Source organism: Thunnus thynnus, chromosome 3, assembly GCF_963924715.1.
Source record: "Thunnus thynnus chromosome 3, fThuThy2.1, whole genome shotgun sequence".
Classification (NCBI taxonomy): Eukaryota; Metazoa; Chordata; class Actinopteri; order Scombriformes; family Scombridae; genus Thunnus; species Thunnus thynnus.
The window spans coordinates 38,526,090-38,546,111 of NC_089519.1; the positions used below are offsets into that span (position 1 = coordinate 38,526,090).

General features: G+C 41.3%; 1 protein-coding gene across 5 annotated transcripts in view; it reads left to right on the forward strand.

The window, feature by feature from the left end:
- Positions 1–20,022, forward strand: part of LOC137180429 (CSC1-like protein 2) — a 38,523-nt gene that overhangs the window by 12,288 nt on the left and 6,213 nt on the right. For 4 of the 5 annotated variants that reach the window (XM_067585790.1, XM_067585788.1, XM_067585791.1 and 1 more), the window contains 21 exons: positions 780–859; positions 2,275–2,313; positions 3,945–4,035; positions 6,809–6,846; positions 7,677–7,819; positions 10,873–10,924; positions 11,205–11,313; positions 12,330–12,400; positions 12,820–12,900; positions 13,984–14,107; positions 15,379–15,512; positions 15,881–16,018; positions 16,112–16,265; positions 16,782–16,888; positions 17,228–17,314; positions 17,406–17,471; positions 17,997–18,159; positions 18,365–18,470; positions 18,870–19,037; positions 19,470–19,585; positions 19,759–19,842. In XM_067585790.1, the coding sequence (XP_067441891.1) occupies positions 780–859; positions 2,275–2,313; positions 3,945–4,035; positions 6,809–6,846; positions 7,677–7,819; positions 10,873–10,924; positions 11,205–11,313; positions 12,330–12,400; positions 12,820–12,900; positions 13,984–14,107; positions 15,379–15,512; positions 15,881–16,018; positions 16,112–16,265; positions 16,782–16,888; positions 17,228–17,314; positions 17,406–17,471; positions 17,997–18,159; positions 18,365–18,470; positions 18,870–19,037; positions 19,470–19,585; positions 19,759–19,842 (2,151 nt within the window). The remainder of the gene's footprint in view (positions 1–779; positions 860–2,274; positions 2,314–3,944; positions 4,036–6,808; positions 6,847–7,676; positions 7,820–10,872; positions 10,925–11,204; positions 11,314–12,329; positions 12,401–12,819; positions 12,901–13,983; positions 14,108–15,378; positions 15,513–15,880; positions 16,019–16,111; positions 16,266–16,781; positions 16,889–17,227; positions 17,315–17,405; positions 17,472–17,996; positions 18,160–18,364; positions 18,471–18,869; positions 19,038–19,469; positions 19,586–19,758; positions 19,843–20,022) is intronic. The other variant, XM_067585793.1, reaches the window with a different exon arrangement.

A 20,022-nucleotide genomic window follows, 5' to 3' on the forward strand; every position in this document is an offset into this window, starting at 1 on the left:
AATAGTCTGGGCCCCTCCTTCCTCCTGCAGACCAGCTTAACAGCTGATTCACAGGACTTTAATGGAAACTGTGGTCGTAATATGACGGCAACACGACACTAAACTCTGCTGCTGATGTTTGTTTGAAGTTTTTATTCATTTTAATATTTTAATAGTAAAAAACATACAGAATAAATGTGACACAAACACATTTATAGAAACAGAAACAGTCGACCTCTGTGAGATGTAACATCCTCGATGTACGTCAGATGTTTGACGCCACGTTTGAACAGTATTTACTGCAGCCGACTGGTTCCCAGTGTTTCCAGTCTGACACATTTACAGCCTTTGTGTTTCCCTGTTGAGCTGCAGGTGGAAGTATAGTAACAAAAAGAGGAACTTTGGCACTAAAAAGACTGTAACGTTGAAAGATATCTACTTGATTTGACTCATTTGGACGCTGAAGCTTCATATTAGCTTCAGATAAACTTTTAAATACATTTTCTGCACAAAAAACTGTGAACTCGTCCTTTAACGTTTACATCATCAGCCGTCTGGTTTAGTTTGTTCCTCCAGTGCTGTTCACTGACTGGTGGAAAAATCAATTCTGCAGAAACATGGATCGACCCACATCCTGCTCGTATCCCTTAGTAACGGTCAGTCGATGGATTAGTTCATGTAAACGTTGTTAATTCAATATTTTACTGGGATTTTCTGGCTTGTTGTGTCTTTCTGTGTTTATGTTTTTCCATCACAAGTCTAACAGGAAGTCCTCCTCCTTCTTCTTCTTCTGTGTTCAGGTGCTGCTCTTCGTCTTTTCCATTCTGCGGAAGGTTGCGTGGGACTACGGTCGCCTGGCGCTGGTCACCGACGCCGACAGGTAAACTTATAATTTCACACATGAAACGATCACTTTTGATTAGAAGTTAAAACAAATTAACAACTTCAGAGTGACTCATCAGTTTTTCTTATTTTTAAAATGTTCCAAAAAACGGAGCCGTGGTTCCCAACATGCGGGTCAGGCCCCTCTGAGAGGTCACGAGATGATAAACAGGTGTACGGACAGTTGTTGTTGTTTCAAATGAGGTGCAGGAGTTCTTCTTCTGGTGTTTTTGTCAGTTTTTAAACAGCTTCAGGTGCGTTACCGCCTCCGTGTGGACTGGAGGAGATTTACATGTAGCCAAGAAAACGCCGACGGATGGAAAGCGGATCCGTGTTCAGACGAACGTCGATCCAGAACGCATGAAGTGACTCCATGTTAACAAAGAACAGATTCACTCTGTGACATCATCAGATTCATGGACAGGTTGTTTTTAAGGATGAAAATTGAGCGTCAACATTACCCACAATGCACTTGCCGACAGCTGGCTGGGAGATTGAGGCGTGTTACCCCGGGATTCCACCGGGAGCGCGTCAGAGGCGGAGCGTCTTCACTGCGGGGAAGCCTTCCGCCGTTTAAAGTCAGTTGCACTCCTACTACAGTAATTACAGCAGCCTGGTCAAAGCTGATAAAGTGCCTCAAGGCTACCGTAATTACTGCAGTAGCAGGGCAACTAAACTGCCCAAAACTTGCTCAGCTTTCATTGATTTGGTCATTTTCCTTGATCTTTGTGCGTCTGCTGTGGTTAATTAGGCTACGTAGTTAAATGGTTTCTTTATTCGTCTGATTTAATTGTGTTTATTGTTGATATACGACCAGGAGTCTGCACGGGGTGTTTTATTTTGAAAATCGACCGGATGCGCAATGCTGTTTCTGTGTCTGACTTCCTGCCCAGCTCCATCTGCTCTGTGCTGCTTGATGACGCCCGGTGGAATCGGATACATTGACTAGAGCGGCTGCGATCAGCCCCGGCAGCCGCGTTGCAGCTGGCGTGTGAATAAACGCAGCCCTCTCATTCGTCTGATTGGTCCAAAGTTTAAAAACTGGGCTCAACTTTTGACACAAAGCTCCAGACGTCATTCAGCGCGGATCACATAGATGACACCTTCACCACTGTCAAACACAGCGTCACTTAAACTACATGTAGCTGATGATACTCGTGTACTTTTTTTACTTGTAACGTTGTTGTTTTTGTACTTTTTTTTTTTTTTTTTTTTACCTCATTAAAGCATTATTATATTGAAAACATCAGCAGCAGATTATTGTGAAGGAGCTTCTTGTTATTGATGTTGCTGGTTTTAGTTTTTCTCGCAGCGGAAACGTCGACATCTTTGTTTGTTTGTTTGTTTGTTTGTTTGTTTGTTCCTCGGCTCTCACAGCAGCTCTTTATTTTCTTTTTGTTTGGATTCCTGAAGACTGAAGAAGCGGTTCAGCGACCTGGAGGAGCGGGAATAGTATGTTGCTGCTTCCTCCGTTTGGTTTGTCCGCTAACATCCTCCTCCTCTTCCTCTTCTTCTTCTTCTTCTTCTCGTGGTTTCATTAACAGGGTTCTGCTCTCTGATTGGTGCACTAACACGACTTCTTCTTCTCCATTTCAGTTTGTGTTTGTTTGTGTCTGTGTGTATGGCAGGTTGCTAGTGCCACCAACCACACGATGATGTGGAATTATTCTTCATTTGTTTTCACATTTAAGAAGCAGCAAAAAATGACTACAAACAATTAACCAATTATCAAAATAGTTGGTGATTAACTTAATAGTTGGCAACTTATGGGTTAATCATTGCAGCTCTACCTTTGAGACAATTCATTAGCTAAGCGATTAATTGAGTATCAGCTCCAGTAATGAAAACAATCGTTAGTTGCAGTTCTAGTTAAAGGTAACGGGCAGAAATTCACGTTTATAGAAATAAGTATCACATCTGTGTGGAAGGTGGCACTAATCACCCCCCATACACATAAATACTGACATGACTTTATATATATTTGTATAATATTTGTGCGTGTGTGTGCAGTGTTTATATGACACCTTTATTGATGTTGGCTAATGTGATGCTAACAGTTGTGATGCTAACAGTTGCCATGCTAACACTGCTCCGCACTTCTCTCCATTTTAAACGTTAACTCAGCCGAAGACGAGACAGAGATAACTATGAACCAGTCAAAAGGTAACAGGGTGTGTGTGTGTGTGTGTGTGTGTGTGTGTGTGTGTGTGTCTCATAAACCCAGTGACGTGCTAGCCAGCTAGCGTACTCCACACAGACCCAGCGTCCTGTTGGCTAGCGGCTCACATCTGGAAACAGCTGTATCCTCTTTGTGCTGAGTCGCTGTTTCCTTCAGAAGTTTCCAGATTAGAGTTCAGTCTGTGAACGTTTCTGTCTTTAAAGGATCATTCTGATGATTTTCTATCTTTGTCTTCATGTTTGGATCCAAACCAACAATGAACTGATCTACTAACGAGTATTATGTGTTTATCCAGAGTCTGATATATCTTTAACTTTGTACTGAAGTTCTTTGATAAATTTATAATGTAGTATAAAGCAGCATCACAACAAGCTAGCAAAGCTGTAAACAGAGCCGTGTTCCTGCACATGCTCAGTGGCGTCTTCCTCACACAGAACTACTCTCTGGAGACTGAAAACATGAAGCTGTTATTAGTCTTTGGAACGTTTCTAAACAAACTAACATGATGAAGGAACATGTGACCCAGTGCAGCGCTGTGACTCACTGACGTGTTTTTAATCAGATATATCAGCTTTGATACACACACAATACTGGTTAGTAGATCAGTTCATTGTTGGTTTGGTTCCAAACATGAAAAAATATAGAAAATCAGTAGGATGATCCTTTAAACATTTGGTGTCAGCGTGTTTTTAGATAAACAGCAGGTTGGTGTTTGTTTGGTGAAAACATCGTGTTAGCTTCTGTTAGCTCCTTCTGTGTTTTTCCACCGAAATGTTCCAGGAACCAGAAGAACTAAAGTCAAGAACTGAGTCCAATCAGCTTCTCAGATGCAGAGGTCAAAGGTCAGAGTGGCGGCATGCTAACAGCTAATAGCTAGCTGACTCCTGTCTGTCTGTCTCCACAGCGTTGCCTCGGCGATGCACTCAGAGACGCCCGACCGCTACGAACGCCTCACCTCCGTCTCCAGCTCCGTCGACTTTGACCAGAGAGACAACGTGAGCAGCTCTTCTTCTTCTTCTGCTTTCTCTTTCTTCTTTTCTTCTTTCTTTCTTTCTGTGTCATTCAGACAGAAAGCGAAACAGATTTTCTCCTCATGTCATTTGTGCTAATTTGACCAGTTGCTATGCTAGCTACTGATGAGCTGATGGACAGGTGAGGGGCGGGGTTAGCTCGTTGTCCTCAATCATATTTGATTGGACAAATTTCTGTAACCGACCCAGAGTTCAAGATGAGTCATAACTAATATTTTAATGTTTACAGGAGAGATTTTTGACACATTTTCAGCATTTAACAAGAGATCAATGAATAATAAACTCAGATAATATAATGTTTGTTTCACAGAGTCTTTAAAACTCAAAGTAAGTGACAGTAAACTGACCTCTAGTGAAGACTTATCTTCATCATGATGATGCAGTGGCGCCTCCCGGTGGAGAAAATGTAAACTGCTGATTTGAGTTGAATTCACACAGATTCATTTAATGAAAGTTATAATCTGGAAGATCTCCGTTTCGTTCTCTTTGGCGGCTCCATGTGGTGATAAGCGGTAATTGCAGGTGTGTTGTTCTGTTGCATGGATAACATTAATAAATTACTCTTATTGGCTTTTTACTCGCAAAGCTTTTATTACACTTACAATTTTTTTAACAAGTCACCCGTTTAAGTTTTATTAAGCCGTAAAGTTCTGCATAATGAAGGACATGGATGCTTTGAGTGACAGGTCCGCCAGCCGCTAGGTGGCTTGTTTCAGCCGTTCGGCCCGCCTCTTTGCCCATTTTTGATTGGCTGGGAGTTAGGCAGCGTCACGCACTGCCAAGATGGCGACGGCCGGAGCGGCTCGCTTTGAGCTTCAAAACCGCTCTTCAGAAACCAACGAGTGACGTCACGGTGACGCGTCCATATTTATATACAGTCTATGGCTGAAACACGAGTAGAGGATTACAGCTGTAGTCTGCTTGTCGATTAGTTGGTCGATATGCTCTCATCCGACTAAATTCTCATTGGTCGAATAATCCCCGTGTTACTTTCATAAGGAGAAAAGTGCTACATCAACAGCTCTCCAGGATTAATCCATTATTTCCTGCGGCGGGGGGGACGGACTAACAAATGACCTGTGAAAACAACGGGGGTGTTTTGAAAACACCCCCGTTGTTTTCACAACTTTGAACTCGCCCAACCTGATGGAGCCTGCTTGGTCTAACTGTACTCAACGTTTCCTGAATCAGTGTTTCTGCTATAATTATCACAACAAGAACTCCCGCCAGGCCAAAAAGAATATTTCTTAATGCCAAATATCCATTAATTCGGAAATCATCAGCGTTTGGGAGTCTCTGTGCAGCGCCGTTCTGAAACGTGAGACAACCTCTGTGTCGTTACCAAGGAAACTATTGCCAGCTCAGTATGAGAGTCTCTGTTGCATTTTATTGTAATTTATGGCGGCGCTGCTTCGTCTCCTCTGCTGCGGGGAGTGGCGAGGAGTGGCGAGGAGTGGCGGGTAGAGGCGAGGAGCGGCGGGGAGTGGCGAGGAGCGGCGGGGAGTGGCGGGTAGAGGCGAGGAGTGGCGGGGAGTGGCGGGGAGTGGCGGGTAGAGGCGAGGAGTGGCGAGGAGCGGCGGGGAGCGGCGGGGAGTGGCGGGGCTGAGCCCTCCGTGCGTGTGCTGCACACACAGCGCAGCACAGGAGACACTTTCTGTACCTGCATCAACAGCTTCACCAGTAAAAAGCCAATAAGCGTAAGCTTTTAAAAGATAAGCCGCTTCACACAGAAGCCAATGAAGAGCGAGTCTGTTGCGTCAGCTCCGCTCATTTGAATGCATGGCGGGAAAGTCGGCGCCGACACCCGGTTCATAATAATCATATTCTTTGAGGTAACAGTGGTGATTGAGTTTACGGCCGCTGATGAAAGCTCTTGTATTTATCAATCTGTGATAGATGATCATTTAACAGACATTTATTTAAATGTAAATCGTCAGAGAGCTTCTAGATGCCACTTTAAAGTGATTAACTAATATTGATCATTACTGATCGTTTCCCTCAGTAGTTTGGACGTGAATCTGTCTGAGGAGTGAAAAGTGTGAAGTCGTCCTGCAGCTCAGCAGCTTTTCTGTTTTTAATCCGTCAGCTGCTGCCGCCGACGGTAATCCAGTTTAACGCCGAGCGGCTCAGAGGTCAACCAGACACCCGGAGGCTCCGCCCACTCACCTGACCTTACCTGCACGCCCACAAAACCAGTCCTCACAACAATAACTTCATCAATATAAACATCATTTATTATTCATCTGCCACAGATCTGACAGTGAAAAAGATTAAAATATTCATCAATATAGTCTCACAAAAGCATTAATGTTTCTTTTTTTTTTTAAAGACTTCTTATTACAGTACAGAACAGTATTAAAACACTGCAGAGTCAAATATAAAAAGTAAAATTCTTCTTTTATATCATTAGAAAATTAGACCAAACTTCATAAAACTTCCCTCAGTAATTATTAATCAGATTCAAAAGAGACAAAGTCTGTCATCAGTTTTTAATTAGTCTGAATGTTTCTTAATGAACGTCTGCGTATAATTCTGTGTATTGTTGTGGATATTGGTGATATATTTACCTATAAAAACAACATTACACATCAATAAAAACACTGCTATAATACAGAAAATGAGTCTTACAGTAATAAAGATGTTGATGTGACAACATGAAGAATATTTAATGTGTTTTAATGAACCGATGAGGTTTATTATTGTAAATGTTTGATTGAATCTTTCTGTTTGACTGCAGGGCTTCTGCTCGTGGCTGACGGCCATCTTCAGGATAAAGTGAGTATCGTCTGTTTGTCTTCTGACGTCTCAAATCAATCAGAGTTTCTTCCTTTTGTTTGGTTGATAAACACAACAGAAGCTCCGTGTTCAGACCACATCAGGCGGTGAAAACGTCAGTCCTGCCGTTCATCTGAACGGAGGTTTTGGCGTTGAGCCAGAGTCAACTTTTAGAGAAACGCAACCCGATGTCACTGCGGCTAAAGGCTGCGGCGGCGGCCAATCACAGCCGGACATCAGACTGATCAGAGCTGTAAACTCTGCCACGACGGAGTAAAAACATGTTATGCAGTGAGAAAGCCGGTGAATCAGATCAACACAACCTCATTTTCTGATTATTTCACATCAGTTACGCTCTAGAGCACAAATAAACACACCCACACCCCCCCCCCCACACACACACACACACACACACACACACACACACACACACACACACCTCCGCTCGACACCACCTCCTGATTGGGTCTGAAACCGTCCAATCCACACGCAGCACTCAGTGTTTTTCCTGGTTGAGCTTGTTTCAGACTTCCTGTTAGTTAGTTTGGTGGTCAGGTCTTCTTCTGTGGTAAACTGTGGAAAACTCATCATCACAATGTCACTGAAGCTTGAATACATTTATGTACGTTTTATTTAAAATGACTGTTTAGGGTTAAATATAATATTCATTCATCCTCACATTAACATAAACAGGTTAAAGTGCAGAAACCTTCCTCACACAGGTAACATTAGCATTAAAAGCTAAGATTAGCATTAGCAAACAGTCGTCTGGGAACCATCACCGTGTGTTTGAAGTGTGCTGACCGCTCTCCGTCCTCGTGTCGCTGCAGGGACGAGGAGATCCGGGAGAAGTGTGGCGAGGACGCCGTGCACTACCTGTCCTTCCAGCGACACATCATCGGCCTGCTGGTCGTGGTCGGCGTGCTCTCCGTCGGCATCGTCCTGCCCGTCAACTTCTCTGGAGACCTGCTGGGTAAGAGCCGACAGCACCCAGCCGTCCACCAATCAGCAGCCATCCAGAGGACGGAGGCTGCAGCCTTCTGCTCACTGAGACGAAACAAAACACCAACGTACAGAGTTTAGTTAGTGAGTTAACTGTCCAACAGCAGCGGAAAGTAACTAAGTACATTTACTGAAGTACAGTTTAGAGGTACTTGTACTTTACTTGAGTATTTCCATGTGATGCTACTTTCTACATTTCAGAGGGAAATATTGTACTTTCTACTCCACTACATTTATTTGACAGCTTTAGTTACTTTTCAGATGAAGATTTGACACAATGGATAATATAACAAGCTTTTAAAATACAACACATTGTTAAAGATGAAACCAGTGGTTTCCAACCTTTTTGGCTTTTGACGTCTTACAAAAAGCAGTGTGTAGTCGGGGTCACATTTCACATGTCTATGAGTTGTTAACAGCTCCACCAAATAGTGATTTTTCCCTCTAAACTTCTCACATGCTTTCATTTCAATAAATGTTCAAATGATCCAATATTTCAGCAAAAATCAAAGATTAGAGAAAAAGTCCAAAAACTGAAAACAGATTTGTGTATCAGAACTTTGTTTTTTCTTCTTTCCTCTCCCATTAATCATCTCACCACCCCTCAGATTTATCTGCTGACCCTTTGGAGGGGCCCCACCCCTAGGTTGGGAACCACTGGACTAAACTAGCTAACTGTATATAAAGTAGTGTAAACTAGCTCCACCTCCAGCAGCTACAACAGTAACATGCTGCTCTAACACTGATGCTTCACTATTAATAATCTAATGATGTCATATATAATAATATATCAGTCAGAGGGACCAAACCACTACTTTTACTGCAATACTTTAACTACATCAAGCTCATAATACTTATGTACTTTTACTGCAATACTTTAACTACATCAAGCTCATAATACTTATGTACTTTTACTGCAATACTTTAACTACATCAAGCTCATAATACTTATGTACTTTTACTGCAATACTTTAACTACATCAAGCTCATAATACTTATGTACTTTTACTGCAATACTTTAACTACATCAAGCTCATAATACTTATGTACTTTTACTGCAATACTTTAACTACATCAAGCTCATAATACTTATGTACTTTTACTGCAATACTTAAACTAACTTCCACTTGTAAACAGTAACAGTGAGTAGAAGGTGGATCAGCAGGTTGATCTTTAATAACAAACAGCTGGAGGATTCAGAGCCGCTGCTTATGTACTTTTACTGCAGTAAAGTATATGAATACTTCTTCCAGTACTGTAGTCCAAGCTCAGACTACATGTTAGCCTAAAACTAGCTAGGCAGCTAGTTAGCTTAGCTGACCTTCAAGAATATAATTCAGCATCAATATCATCAGAAGGAGATGAACAGAAAGACTTCTGGTCACTCAGGAGATATTTTTACTCCCAGATGTTCCTCGTAGTTTCTGTTTAACTTCGGTCGGTTGACTTTTCAGCGTCTTCAGTCGATGTTTGAAGTGTGAGGATGTTAAAGCAGCTTGTTCAGGTCTTCAGGTTTCCTCTCTGAGTCTCACAGTGTTGTCGCCTTCTGTCTGATTGATTTTAGTCAGAATTATCAGTAAAGATGCTTTCCTAAGCCGAGGAGCACCTGGACCTCCTTCTAAAGAAGGTAACACAGCTGTAGACGTTTGTTTGTGTCTGATGGTAGAATCTGGATCTGAATCTGGAGCCAGTCTGGTCAGGTAGTTTAGATCTGTGTGTTCAGTAGAGATTTAAGTTCTTCTGCTGCAGTAAAAACCTCATAAAATGACATAAAACTGGTGTCCTGATTCTAGTCCAGCTCCGTGAAACCTCACAGGAATTATGGGCCTTACTTCCTGTTGTTTCTTCCACTGATTTTGTATCTTTTAGCTGTTAGCTGTTAGCAGTTAGCTTTTGTGAGCTACAGGTGTCTTCTGTTTTCTTTTATGGAAAAATAAATGAACATAACCTGTCATTTGAGAACCCGTTAATTAACAGATGAAGTAATGTCAAGTTGAACATGACTTCCCTTTAATTTATATATTAATTAGCTGTATACTTAGCTAGCTATACTTAGCTGTTTTTATAAATTAAGGGGTTTTCATGGTTTTTGGTCCATTTTAAGTTGTTTTTTCCCCTTAAACTGTGCAAATAATCCATTTTAAAATACCTTAATTTAATTCAGTCCATTAACTATCCCCTTAAAACCTCATTAAAAATACTTATTTATATTTCAGCTGTAGCTGTTTCCAGCTAGCCCGGCTGGTCTGAAGGCTCACTGCAGATTAAACAAACCAGATATAATGTGTCCTTCATGTGACAGGTTGTGTTCTCACATCATTTATTTACTAAAATCTTTTAAAATACCGACAAATAAGTGAAGACGGCTGCTGACTCTCACAGACGCAGTTTAACTGACGGAAATAAGTTGGAAGTTGAGCTCATAATTCACATGACGTGTCGCGGAGCTGCGAAGAACAACTGTGATGTTCATTAAGTGAAGTTTCTCGACATCTTTCTGTGAGAAAATACAACGAACAACAGAAGCGTTTCAGGAACTTTAACGGCTCTGATTTCTGTGTTTTTAGTTTTTTTATTGAAATGGAAAATATTTTCTTTTTGAATGTGTAAAAATATCTGAACAGTCGTCACATTTTATCAGATAGATGAAAGATTTGAAGGGGTAACAGGCCAAATGTCTCCGCGAACAATTTCCATGCACTGCAGGTCCATTTAGTAGCCATTCTCGAGCTTTCGATCATATCTCAGGAACTTCATCAGCAGGAGGAGTTTGTCCAGTTGTCATGCAAATGTACTTGAAGGACTTGTTGGCTCAGAATAAATATTCAGTTTTAACTTTTAACCCGAAGTTTGCTCAGAAAAATGGAGTTTCAGGACAACTGAGGAAGACCATGTGATACAATCAAAAGCTTAAGAACAATTACTAAAGGGACCTGGTGGTGAGGTTTTAAAGGTTATTAAAAAGTTTCAGGACCTGTTTTGTTTCCTGATGATTTTATTGATTTATGACTTCATTTATTCCAGAAAACAACGCCTACAGCTTCGGACGCACCACGATAGCCAACCTGAAGTCAGGGTGAGTCATCATCATCATCATCATCACTGATCAGATTTACAGTTTTGTTTGTTTTTTGATCGTTAAGCAACTCTCAGTGAAACACTTTAAGTTTTATTGACGACAGCTTAACAGCAAAGCTGATCCGACTGCATCAGTGCTGATGTTCAAGACAGGAAGTGTTTTCATGCATCAACAGCAAATGAAATAAAATCTGACCAAAATATAATACAGAGAAATGAGAAATAAAAGCCGTCCAGCGCCGCTGTGATCAATAACGATTTTCTGTTTTTCTTCTCAGGACGAATCTGTTGTGGCTGCACACTTCGTTTGCCTTCATGTACCTGCTGCTGACCGTCTACAGCATGAGGAGACACACGTCCAAGATGCACTACAAGGAGGACGACCTGGTGGGAAAACACTCTGTTCACTGCAGAAAGCTCAGGACACACCAGTCAACAAAGGCACCATTTAGGGAACAAATGCAATTAGCCGCGCTAGCAGCCGATGAGCTGTGGACGCTAACGTCGGTGTGTCGGTCGAACGATCTGGTTCAGACTGAAATGTGTCAACAACTGTTGGACGAACTGTCATTAAATTAGTTTCACACGTTCATGTTCCCCTCAGGACGGGATGTAATAACTTTGATCCTCTGACTTTTCGTCTAGTGCCATCGTCTGGTTAGACTGTTAATACCTGCCTAAACTTATGATAGCAGACATTAGCATGCTAACATAATAAACATTATACCTGCTAAACATCAACATGCTAGCATAATAAACATTATACCTGCTAAACATCAACATGATAGCACAATAAACATTATACCTGCTAAACATCAACATGCTAGTATTATCATTGTTAGCATGTAGCTCATATTTATCAGTTTAGCTCATCAGAAGCTTGCCAGTGTTTCCTGCTGGCTTCTGATTGGTTGGTTTAGTTTATTACATTTATTTATCAGGGATGTATTCTGGTCGTTGTCGTATTCTGATTGGTTGGTTTGTAGTTGTGGGTTGGTCCGGAACGTCAGTCAGACTTTTGTCGTAGCGTTTGATTGGTGGACGAGTCTCACAGTGAGATGTGAGACAACTGTTCAGACCACCAGCCAGAGGTTTCACCACACGTCTCTCACAGTTGATTTACTGTCAACAGTGTTGGAACAGACCAGTGCTAAAAAATAGAGCAAAAGTAAGAGAATAATAATAATAATGATAACAAATTAAAATGATTTACAGAACAATAATAGTTGAGATATAAAACTTAAATGAATGTTGACTGTTTAAAGGAAACATGACTTATATTCTGTATATGAAGGTGCAATAAATAATTAGATAAATAATGAAGTTATTTAACATGCAGGTTGAATTCAGTCTACAGTGTGAAGCTGCTGGTGTGTTTTTAATCCCAGTTTTGTGTCTTGCAGGTGAAACGCACTTTATTCATTAACGGCATCTCTAAATACGCTGAGGAGAGTCAGATCAAACAACACTTTGAGTAAGTTCACAGCTCTTCTTCTGCTGCTGCTTTTAAACATTTACCCTGATAATCAGTTTGTTTGTTTTAAATCTAATATACTGAAAAATAATATATTTCATGACATAATGCAGAAATGTTTGCTTATCGGTGTGTCACTCATAATTAACTGATATTTAAAAGGCAAAAACTATTAATTATCTGTATACTTAATTTTCAGCTCAATTAGAAAATTAAGGGGTTTTTAATTCAATTAAATCCATCAATTATCTCCTTAAAACCCCATTAAAAATACCTTAATTTAATAATTAATGGATTGGAAAGTTAAAGTAAAATAATAAAGTGATTCGGTTTCATAGTGACACCGATATGAAGACAGGAAATGAACTGAAATATGTGTTTTATTAGTCAGATTTATTGTTTATTGTTTGCTGTTGCAGGCAGGCGTACGAGAACTGCACCGTGCTGGAGGCTCGTATCTGCTACAACGTGGCCAAACTGATGTCTCTGAACGCGGAGAGGTGAGCGAGTCGGAGCCCAGTGCATGCTGGGACACGCTGCAGCTCCGTGTTACTGCTGCTGGAGACGTTAAAAACAAGTTTAAAGTTAAAATCACATGTTTTTGCAGGATTTTTAAAAATATTTTTACCACCCAACTGATACAAGCCTTTAACTCTTAATGTTTCCCCACAATAGAATAAAATAAAACCGTATTAACAGTTTTAACAACATAAGATAAAATAAAATACAACGAGACAACTGCAGCATAACTTCAGTTTGCATATTTATGTAGTATAAGAAGTATTGTTTTTATTGTAAATACATGGAGAATATCACAGGATCAAAGCAAAGATAAAAGTAAAGTATCGCTAACTGAGGATCAATAAGCAAATATTAATCAAATTAAAACAACAGTACAGGAAACATACAGGTTATAGCATTAAAAACAAAAAGGGTCAGATGATCAATGAGTCGTTTCTCTTTGTGATCAATACCAGAGCTGCAAAGATTAGTCGATCGACAGAAAATTATTTTGATAACCGATTAATCTTTGATTAACTTTAAAAATGTTTCCAAATCCTGAAATGTGAAGATTTAGTAAAAGTTTATTAATACAGAACATTTCAACAAGGCAACACAAACTGTAACAGCAATAAAAAGACATTTAATTACAATTAAAAAGAAAATTAAAATAAGCTAAAATAGAATAAAGACGTAAAAGAGGAGAGTTACAGAATAATTATATAATAAAAGGCAAACAGAAAAGTCTTCAGCTGTGATTTAATGAACTGAGAGCTGCAGCAGACTCGATCCAGACTCGTCCAGACCCGATCCAGACCCGATCCAGACCTGATGAGAGTCTGGATGCTTCATAAACCGACAGCAGTGTTTTAAAACCATTTTCTTTGACATTTAATGGTTTTCTTTGTCTTCTGTGTAAACTGAATATTTTTGGGTTTTCGACTGTCAAACAAAACAACTGAAGAGATTCTGACAGATTTTTCACTATTTTCTGACATTTTATAGACAAAATGAATCTAGAAACTCTTCTGCAATCGACGGATTGATGAAGATGATGGTTTTGTGTGTTTTGCGTTCGGCAGGAAGAAGACGGAGCGCAGTAAGAAGTTCTTCACTGACCTGATGGCGAAGGAACACGTTCCCACCATGATCAACCCCAAACCCTGCGGACACCTGTGCTGCTGCGCCATCACGGGCTGCGAGGAGGTGACGCTTCACACACGCAGCACCGACACCGCGTCACATGACACCGAGGTCGTCTCCGTGCCGACAAATTCAGACCGCCGTTTCTCTGCCAACACAGAAAAACAAACAAACAATTACACACGTTTTTATTTTTATTTTAACCACAACGAGGAGGAATTTAGTCGGTTGCTGAGTGTTTCGTAGAAGCTCCAAATAAATGCACTGAAAGGTCAGATGTCCGAGTTTTCCACCAACACCTAAATGCAACACGCATTTGTGGTTCAGAGGGCGAAAAAAGTACGGAAGGTTTAAAACGCCAAAACCAAAAAAACCAAACCAAACAACGAGAGACGATGCGATACAACACGTGTCATAATTACATGAAAAACATCTGTTACAAAGACAATTAATTAGCTTTTTGTCTTTATGACATAAGAAATAATTAAAATCAAATCACAACACAGAAAACAAAAATAGTCCTTTCATGTTTTATTTGCTTTTCAAGAGCAAATGTCCAATTTAATAAACCTGAAGTTAGATATTTAGATTTCATTTAGTAAATCTTGCTTTTATCTGCAGGTGATGAAACACGTCTGTCTCATGACTTTGGCCCAGAGTGACGCATCTTACAACATGTATTGATTAAAATCCTGTGAAATCAGCTTCAGACATTCACCAGCAGGTCGTCACCTCACGACGACAAACAGAGTCTCTGCAGCTGTTGTCGTAGCAACAAGTCTTTCAACCCAAACCTGTGAAAAGTTCAGTTAATTCACAGTTTGAGATTCATTTTAATAGACAAATAAATACAATAAAAACTGCTTGTGTTGTTTTAATTCTCACGCTTTGGATAAAAGTGTTAAATCAGATAGTTACACTTAAAAAAAACCTCAGCTAAGATGGCATTTAAATTCTGATGTTATGGTAAGAATTTATCATTTGAGCACTAAAATATATGAGACATACTTGCATCATAAGTACAAACTGTGTTTACTGGATTTAAATTGGAATGAGGTTAAGTATTATAGGTGAACTGTGAGGTTTAATTTCATTTTATTTAATCTCTTCATACGTGTGCTGATCAAACTTTCAACACGGTAGTTCGAGTCATCCAAGATTAACAAATAAAAAAAGCCAAGTTAGCTGGATCAGTTTAGCCTGGATCAGTTTAGCCTGGATCAGTTTAGCCACATTTAAAGAACGGAGCTCTGGTCTGACTGGATGTGGGGGTTTTTTGCGTGTTAGCATGTTAGCATGTTAGCAGTGATTAAGCAGCCTGTGTTGTCCTGCAGGAGGAGGCGGTGAGCTACTACACCAAGCGGGAGGCCAAGCTGAAGGAGGAGTACCGGAAGGAGAAGGAGAAGGTCCACACCAAACCACTGGGCATGGCCTTCGTCACCTTCCAGAACGAGGCCATGACCGCCATGTAAGCCACGCTCATATCTGTGACTCTGCTTCCTGTCTGACTCCACCTCCTCTGAGTTCTCCTACTAATAGCCTGTTAACAGAAAAGATCGCTAACTCACTATGAATTTTGATGATAAAGTCACTGTAAGCCGTTTATGTGCTGTGTGAAAAGGGGAAAATGACAGGTTAGCAACAGTAACTAAGGGGGGCGGGGCTTAGCAATCGTCAGTTGCTTCAGTCGTCTACTTGTTTGTCATTCTGTCAAAGTTTTTGTTTTCTGGTTTTGTTTCAAATGTTTCCTTTTCTCTGATCCCGTCCCCTCTTCCTGGCCCCGCCCCCTCTCTCTGACCCCGCCCCCTCTCTGGCCCCGCCCCCTCTGTTTCACAGTATTTTGAAGGACTTTAATGCCTGTCAGGTGCAGGGTTGTCTGTGTCGTCAGGAGCCGCGCTCCTCGCAGTTCAGTGAGGTTCTCCACGTTCACAACTGGAGTGTTTCGTACGCACCCGACCCGCTGAACGTCCGCTGGTACGTCCACAAACTCCACCCGCCCAAAACCTCCCAAACACCAAACAAACGAACCCATTCAGAGCCGCTGATGTGTTGTGGTTTGTCTTGCAGGGAGCACCTGTCACTGGGCGGGATCTCCTGGTGGATCCGATGCTTCATCATCAACTGCATCCTCTTCATCCTGCTCTTCTTCCTCACCACGCCGGCCATCATCATCTCCACCATGGACAAGTTCAACGTCACCAAGCCGGTGGAGTATCTCAACGTAAGAAACCACAACCACTCTGAGTCACTCAGCAGCAAAGATAAACCTTCGGACCTTTACAACTACTCTTAAAACTCTTCACACTCAAATTTTAAACGGGTCTCCACCTTTTATACTTCTTAATATTGGTAAAGTTTTTCGTACCTTTCATAGTTTTTAAGTTTTAGGTCCTTTTCAGGCAACACAGCTAATAAGCTACGATAGCGTCCTCCATTTTGGACTCTTCTGTTCTCAAAGGTCAGCTCGGTCAGGATGGCTTGCTATTGGTCAATGGTGCAAGTTTGTGTGTCAAAGTTCACCAAAGTTGAAGTTGATTAAATTGATTTTGCACCACCATTTCAATGTTTGTGAGACACCCGAACCGTCGGGCAGCAGACACCCGTGTTTATGGTGGAAAGTGTTTTTGAGTCTCAGGACATCATGTGATTTCTACTGTGGCTGCCATGACATCACTTCTGCTCTGACTCTTGACTGTCTGTTTGTTTGTTTGTTTGTTTGTTTGTTTGTGGTGAACAGAATCCCATCGTCACTCAGTTCTTCCCCACTCTGCTGCTTTGGGCCTTCTCTGCTTTGCTGCCCACCATCGTCTACTACTCTGCTTTCTTCGAGGCCCACTGGACCAGGTAACACTGCTGCTTCTTCCTGACCCTCCTCTTCCTCAGCATCACAGCACTACAGCAAAGCATCAGTGCCTCAATACGACATTAATCCTACAGTACAGCATCAATACTCCTATCAAGATTTTTGTGGAAAGTCAAATCTCAACTCAATCGAAACAGGTTGAAACGAGTTCAGATCAGTTTGAGAGTAACCTGAGACAAGTCTGAGTCAATTATCAAAAACTGTAGAGTCCAAATCAAGTCTCAAGTTACTTTAGAGTCAGTTGAAAGTTGAGAATCCAAGTCAACAGTTAAAAAGTTGAGACGTCTCTAAAGTCAGCTGATTTTCTCTGCTGTCTGCAGGTCCGGAGAAAACAGAACCACGATGCACAAATGTTACACCTTCCTGATCTTCATGGTTCTGCTGCTTCCTTCACTCGGACTCAGCAGGTAATACAAACTGTTTTCCGTAAGAAGCCGTCCCTGAGTGACCTTTGACCTCTGCCGTCCTCACTGAAATGTCTGTCTCGTGTTTTTGCAGTCTGGATGTTTTCTTCCGCTGGCTCTTTGATAAGAAGTTCCTGGCCGACGCTAAAGTCAGATTTGAGTGAGTCATCTTTCAAAATTTCTCCCATCTCCTTTTGTGTGCACATGATGCATGATAAAAAAATTGAAATTTGATATACAATACATTTTTTCATTGTCATGTCTGGAAAGGCATGATTACTGCGAACATTGGAAAGTTTGCAGTTGCATTTAAAAAACAAAAAAATTCAATTTTTAAATAAAAAATTGAAAAAGAATGTTCAGTTTCATTAACATCAAAGTGTTTGGAGTAATATGACCTTAATCAGTGATGTTTTTAATGTAATTTTCACTTTGGTTGTAATCATGCATCTTTTTAACATAACAATTAATTTGGAATTCCAATTATAGAATTCCAAATTAACATATATATTCTTTAAGTATTCAATTTTAATATTGGCTCTCCTGAGCTTCCATAATTTTTGTTTATGCAGTAATTTTCTCAAACAGCCCAGTTTCCCTGCAGGCATCCATAAGTTATCAATAAAGCTCGATCGATCAGTCAGTAGTATGCACTGCTGTAACAACGGTGCTGCGTCCCCTTCAGGTGCGTCTTCCTGCCGGATAACGGAGCGTTCTTCGTCAACTACGTCATCGCCTCAGCATTCATCGGGAACGCCATGGACCTGCTGCGGATCCCTGGTCTGCTCATGTACATGATCCGGCTGTGTCTAGCTCGTTCCGCCGCCGACCGCCGCAACGTCAAGAGGGTGAGGACAGACGCTGACTGAGATCAGTTTGTAATAATATGACAAGACAATAATAAATAACGGAGAACACTGAGTCCATCATTAATTCTGTAGCAACACCTGAGCACAGTTGTTTGTCCAGTTTTCTGGTGTGTGATAAACATTACAGCCTCAGGGGGCGCTGCTGAGTGCTGTCAGCGTTTAACATGATGTGTCGTCCCTCCAGCATCAGGCCTACGAGTTCCAGTTTGGAGCAGCGTACGCCTGGATGATGAACGTCTTCACGGTGGTCATGGCCTACAGCATCACCTGTCCCATCATCGTCCCCTTCGGTCAGTCTCAACAACAACTACATGTCAACATACTGCCTCTAAAGTACTACAGTATCAGTACTACAATAACAATATCTGTATTACAGTAACAACAAGAGTTGTTTTTAAGACTTTTAGGGAAAGTCAAAGTCAAGTCTCAAGTCAGCTCAGACAAGTCCAGGTCGAATCCTCTAATCTGAGAGTCTAGATTAAGTCTCAAGTCAGCAGTGACACGTCCAAATCAAGTCCACCAAGACAAACCAGGTCAAGTCAGCTAAAACAAATCAAGTCTGCAGTAATTTGTCTATTAATGTGGTTGAGTCGGTCAGTCTGAAGTCTGGTCAGATCTAGTCGTTGATGATCAGATATGTTCAGCGGTGTGTGACGTCCTGCCTCACCAGCTCACCTGTCCCTCTGCAGGTCTGATGTACATGCTGCTGAAACACCTGGTGGACAGGTACAACATGTACTACGCCTACCTGCCCTCCAAACTGGACAAGAAGATCCACTCCGGAGCAGTCACCCAGGTGGTAGCCGCGCCCATCCTCTGCCTCTTCTGGCTGCTTTTCTTCTCCACTGTACGCACAGGTAAGCCCCGCCCCCTGCTGGACGAAACACTAAACAGCCTTTACAACTCGATCAATATCGATTATCAAGTCCAAACCAAGTCTCAAGTCGGTCAAGATTGCTGCAAACCAAGTGTTAATCTAGTCAGTTTAGACCAGTTCATACATGGTCCAAGTAGTCAGTAAAGTCAGATCCTGAGTTGGTTGAAACGAGTCTAAATCGATTCAGTCCAGACGGGTTCAGATCAGATACAGTACCAGTCAAAACTTCTGATACTGTAGGAAATCCCAAACTCTCATCATCGAATCATCAGAGTCAAATTAAATGTTTGTTTGTTGACAGACAATAATCTGATCTCCAGTCAGTAAGAGCCATACGATTGTGTGAGTGACAGGATGTAGTAGTTGTTGAATGCTAACATATGCTAACTGCTAACCACCAAATTTCTGTCAGGTTTCGAGACGCCGACCTCCATGTTCACTCTGGTGGTGCTGATCGTCACCATTGTGGTCTGTCTTTCTCACGTCTGCTTCGGTCACTTCAAGTACCTCAGCGCTCACAACTACAAGGTACAGGAACTTTTTTTATTCTGTGGAGCATTTTTACACCTCAGAATGATTTTTGAAGCAATCGGCAGGAATCAAAAAGTCTAAAGGTTCAGAAGTTATTGAGCTAAAACATGAAAAACGTGTATGAAACACGAATGTGACTGTTAACTACACCGACTCATTGTGTGTCTCAGATCGACACCAAGGAGACGGATGTGGACGCTGTTGAGAACGGACGTCCAGCTCGCACCTCGTCCTCCCCGACCACCAAGTCTCAGGTGAGCAGATCAGACAACGTATTACAGCTCAGACATGTTAAACGTTAGCTTGTTAACTAGCTCTGGTTCTTAAAATTATTAGCTTACAAACTAGCTTTAGTTCTTGAGTTTCAGTTCTTGGGTGTTTTTAGTTTATTAACAAGCTAACTTTAGTAAGCGTTTGAGTTTGTGTGCTTGATG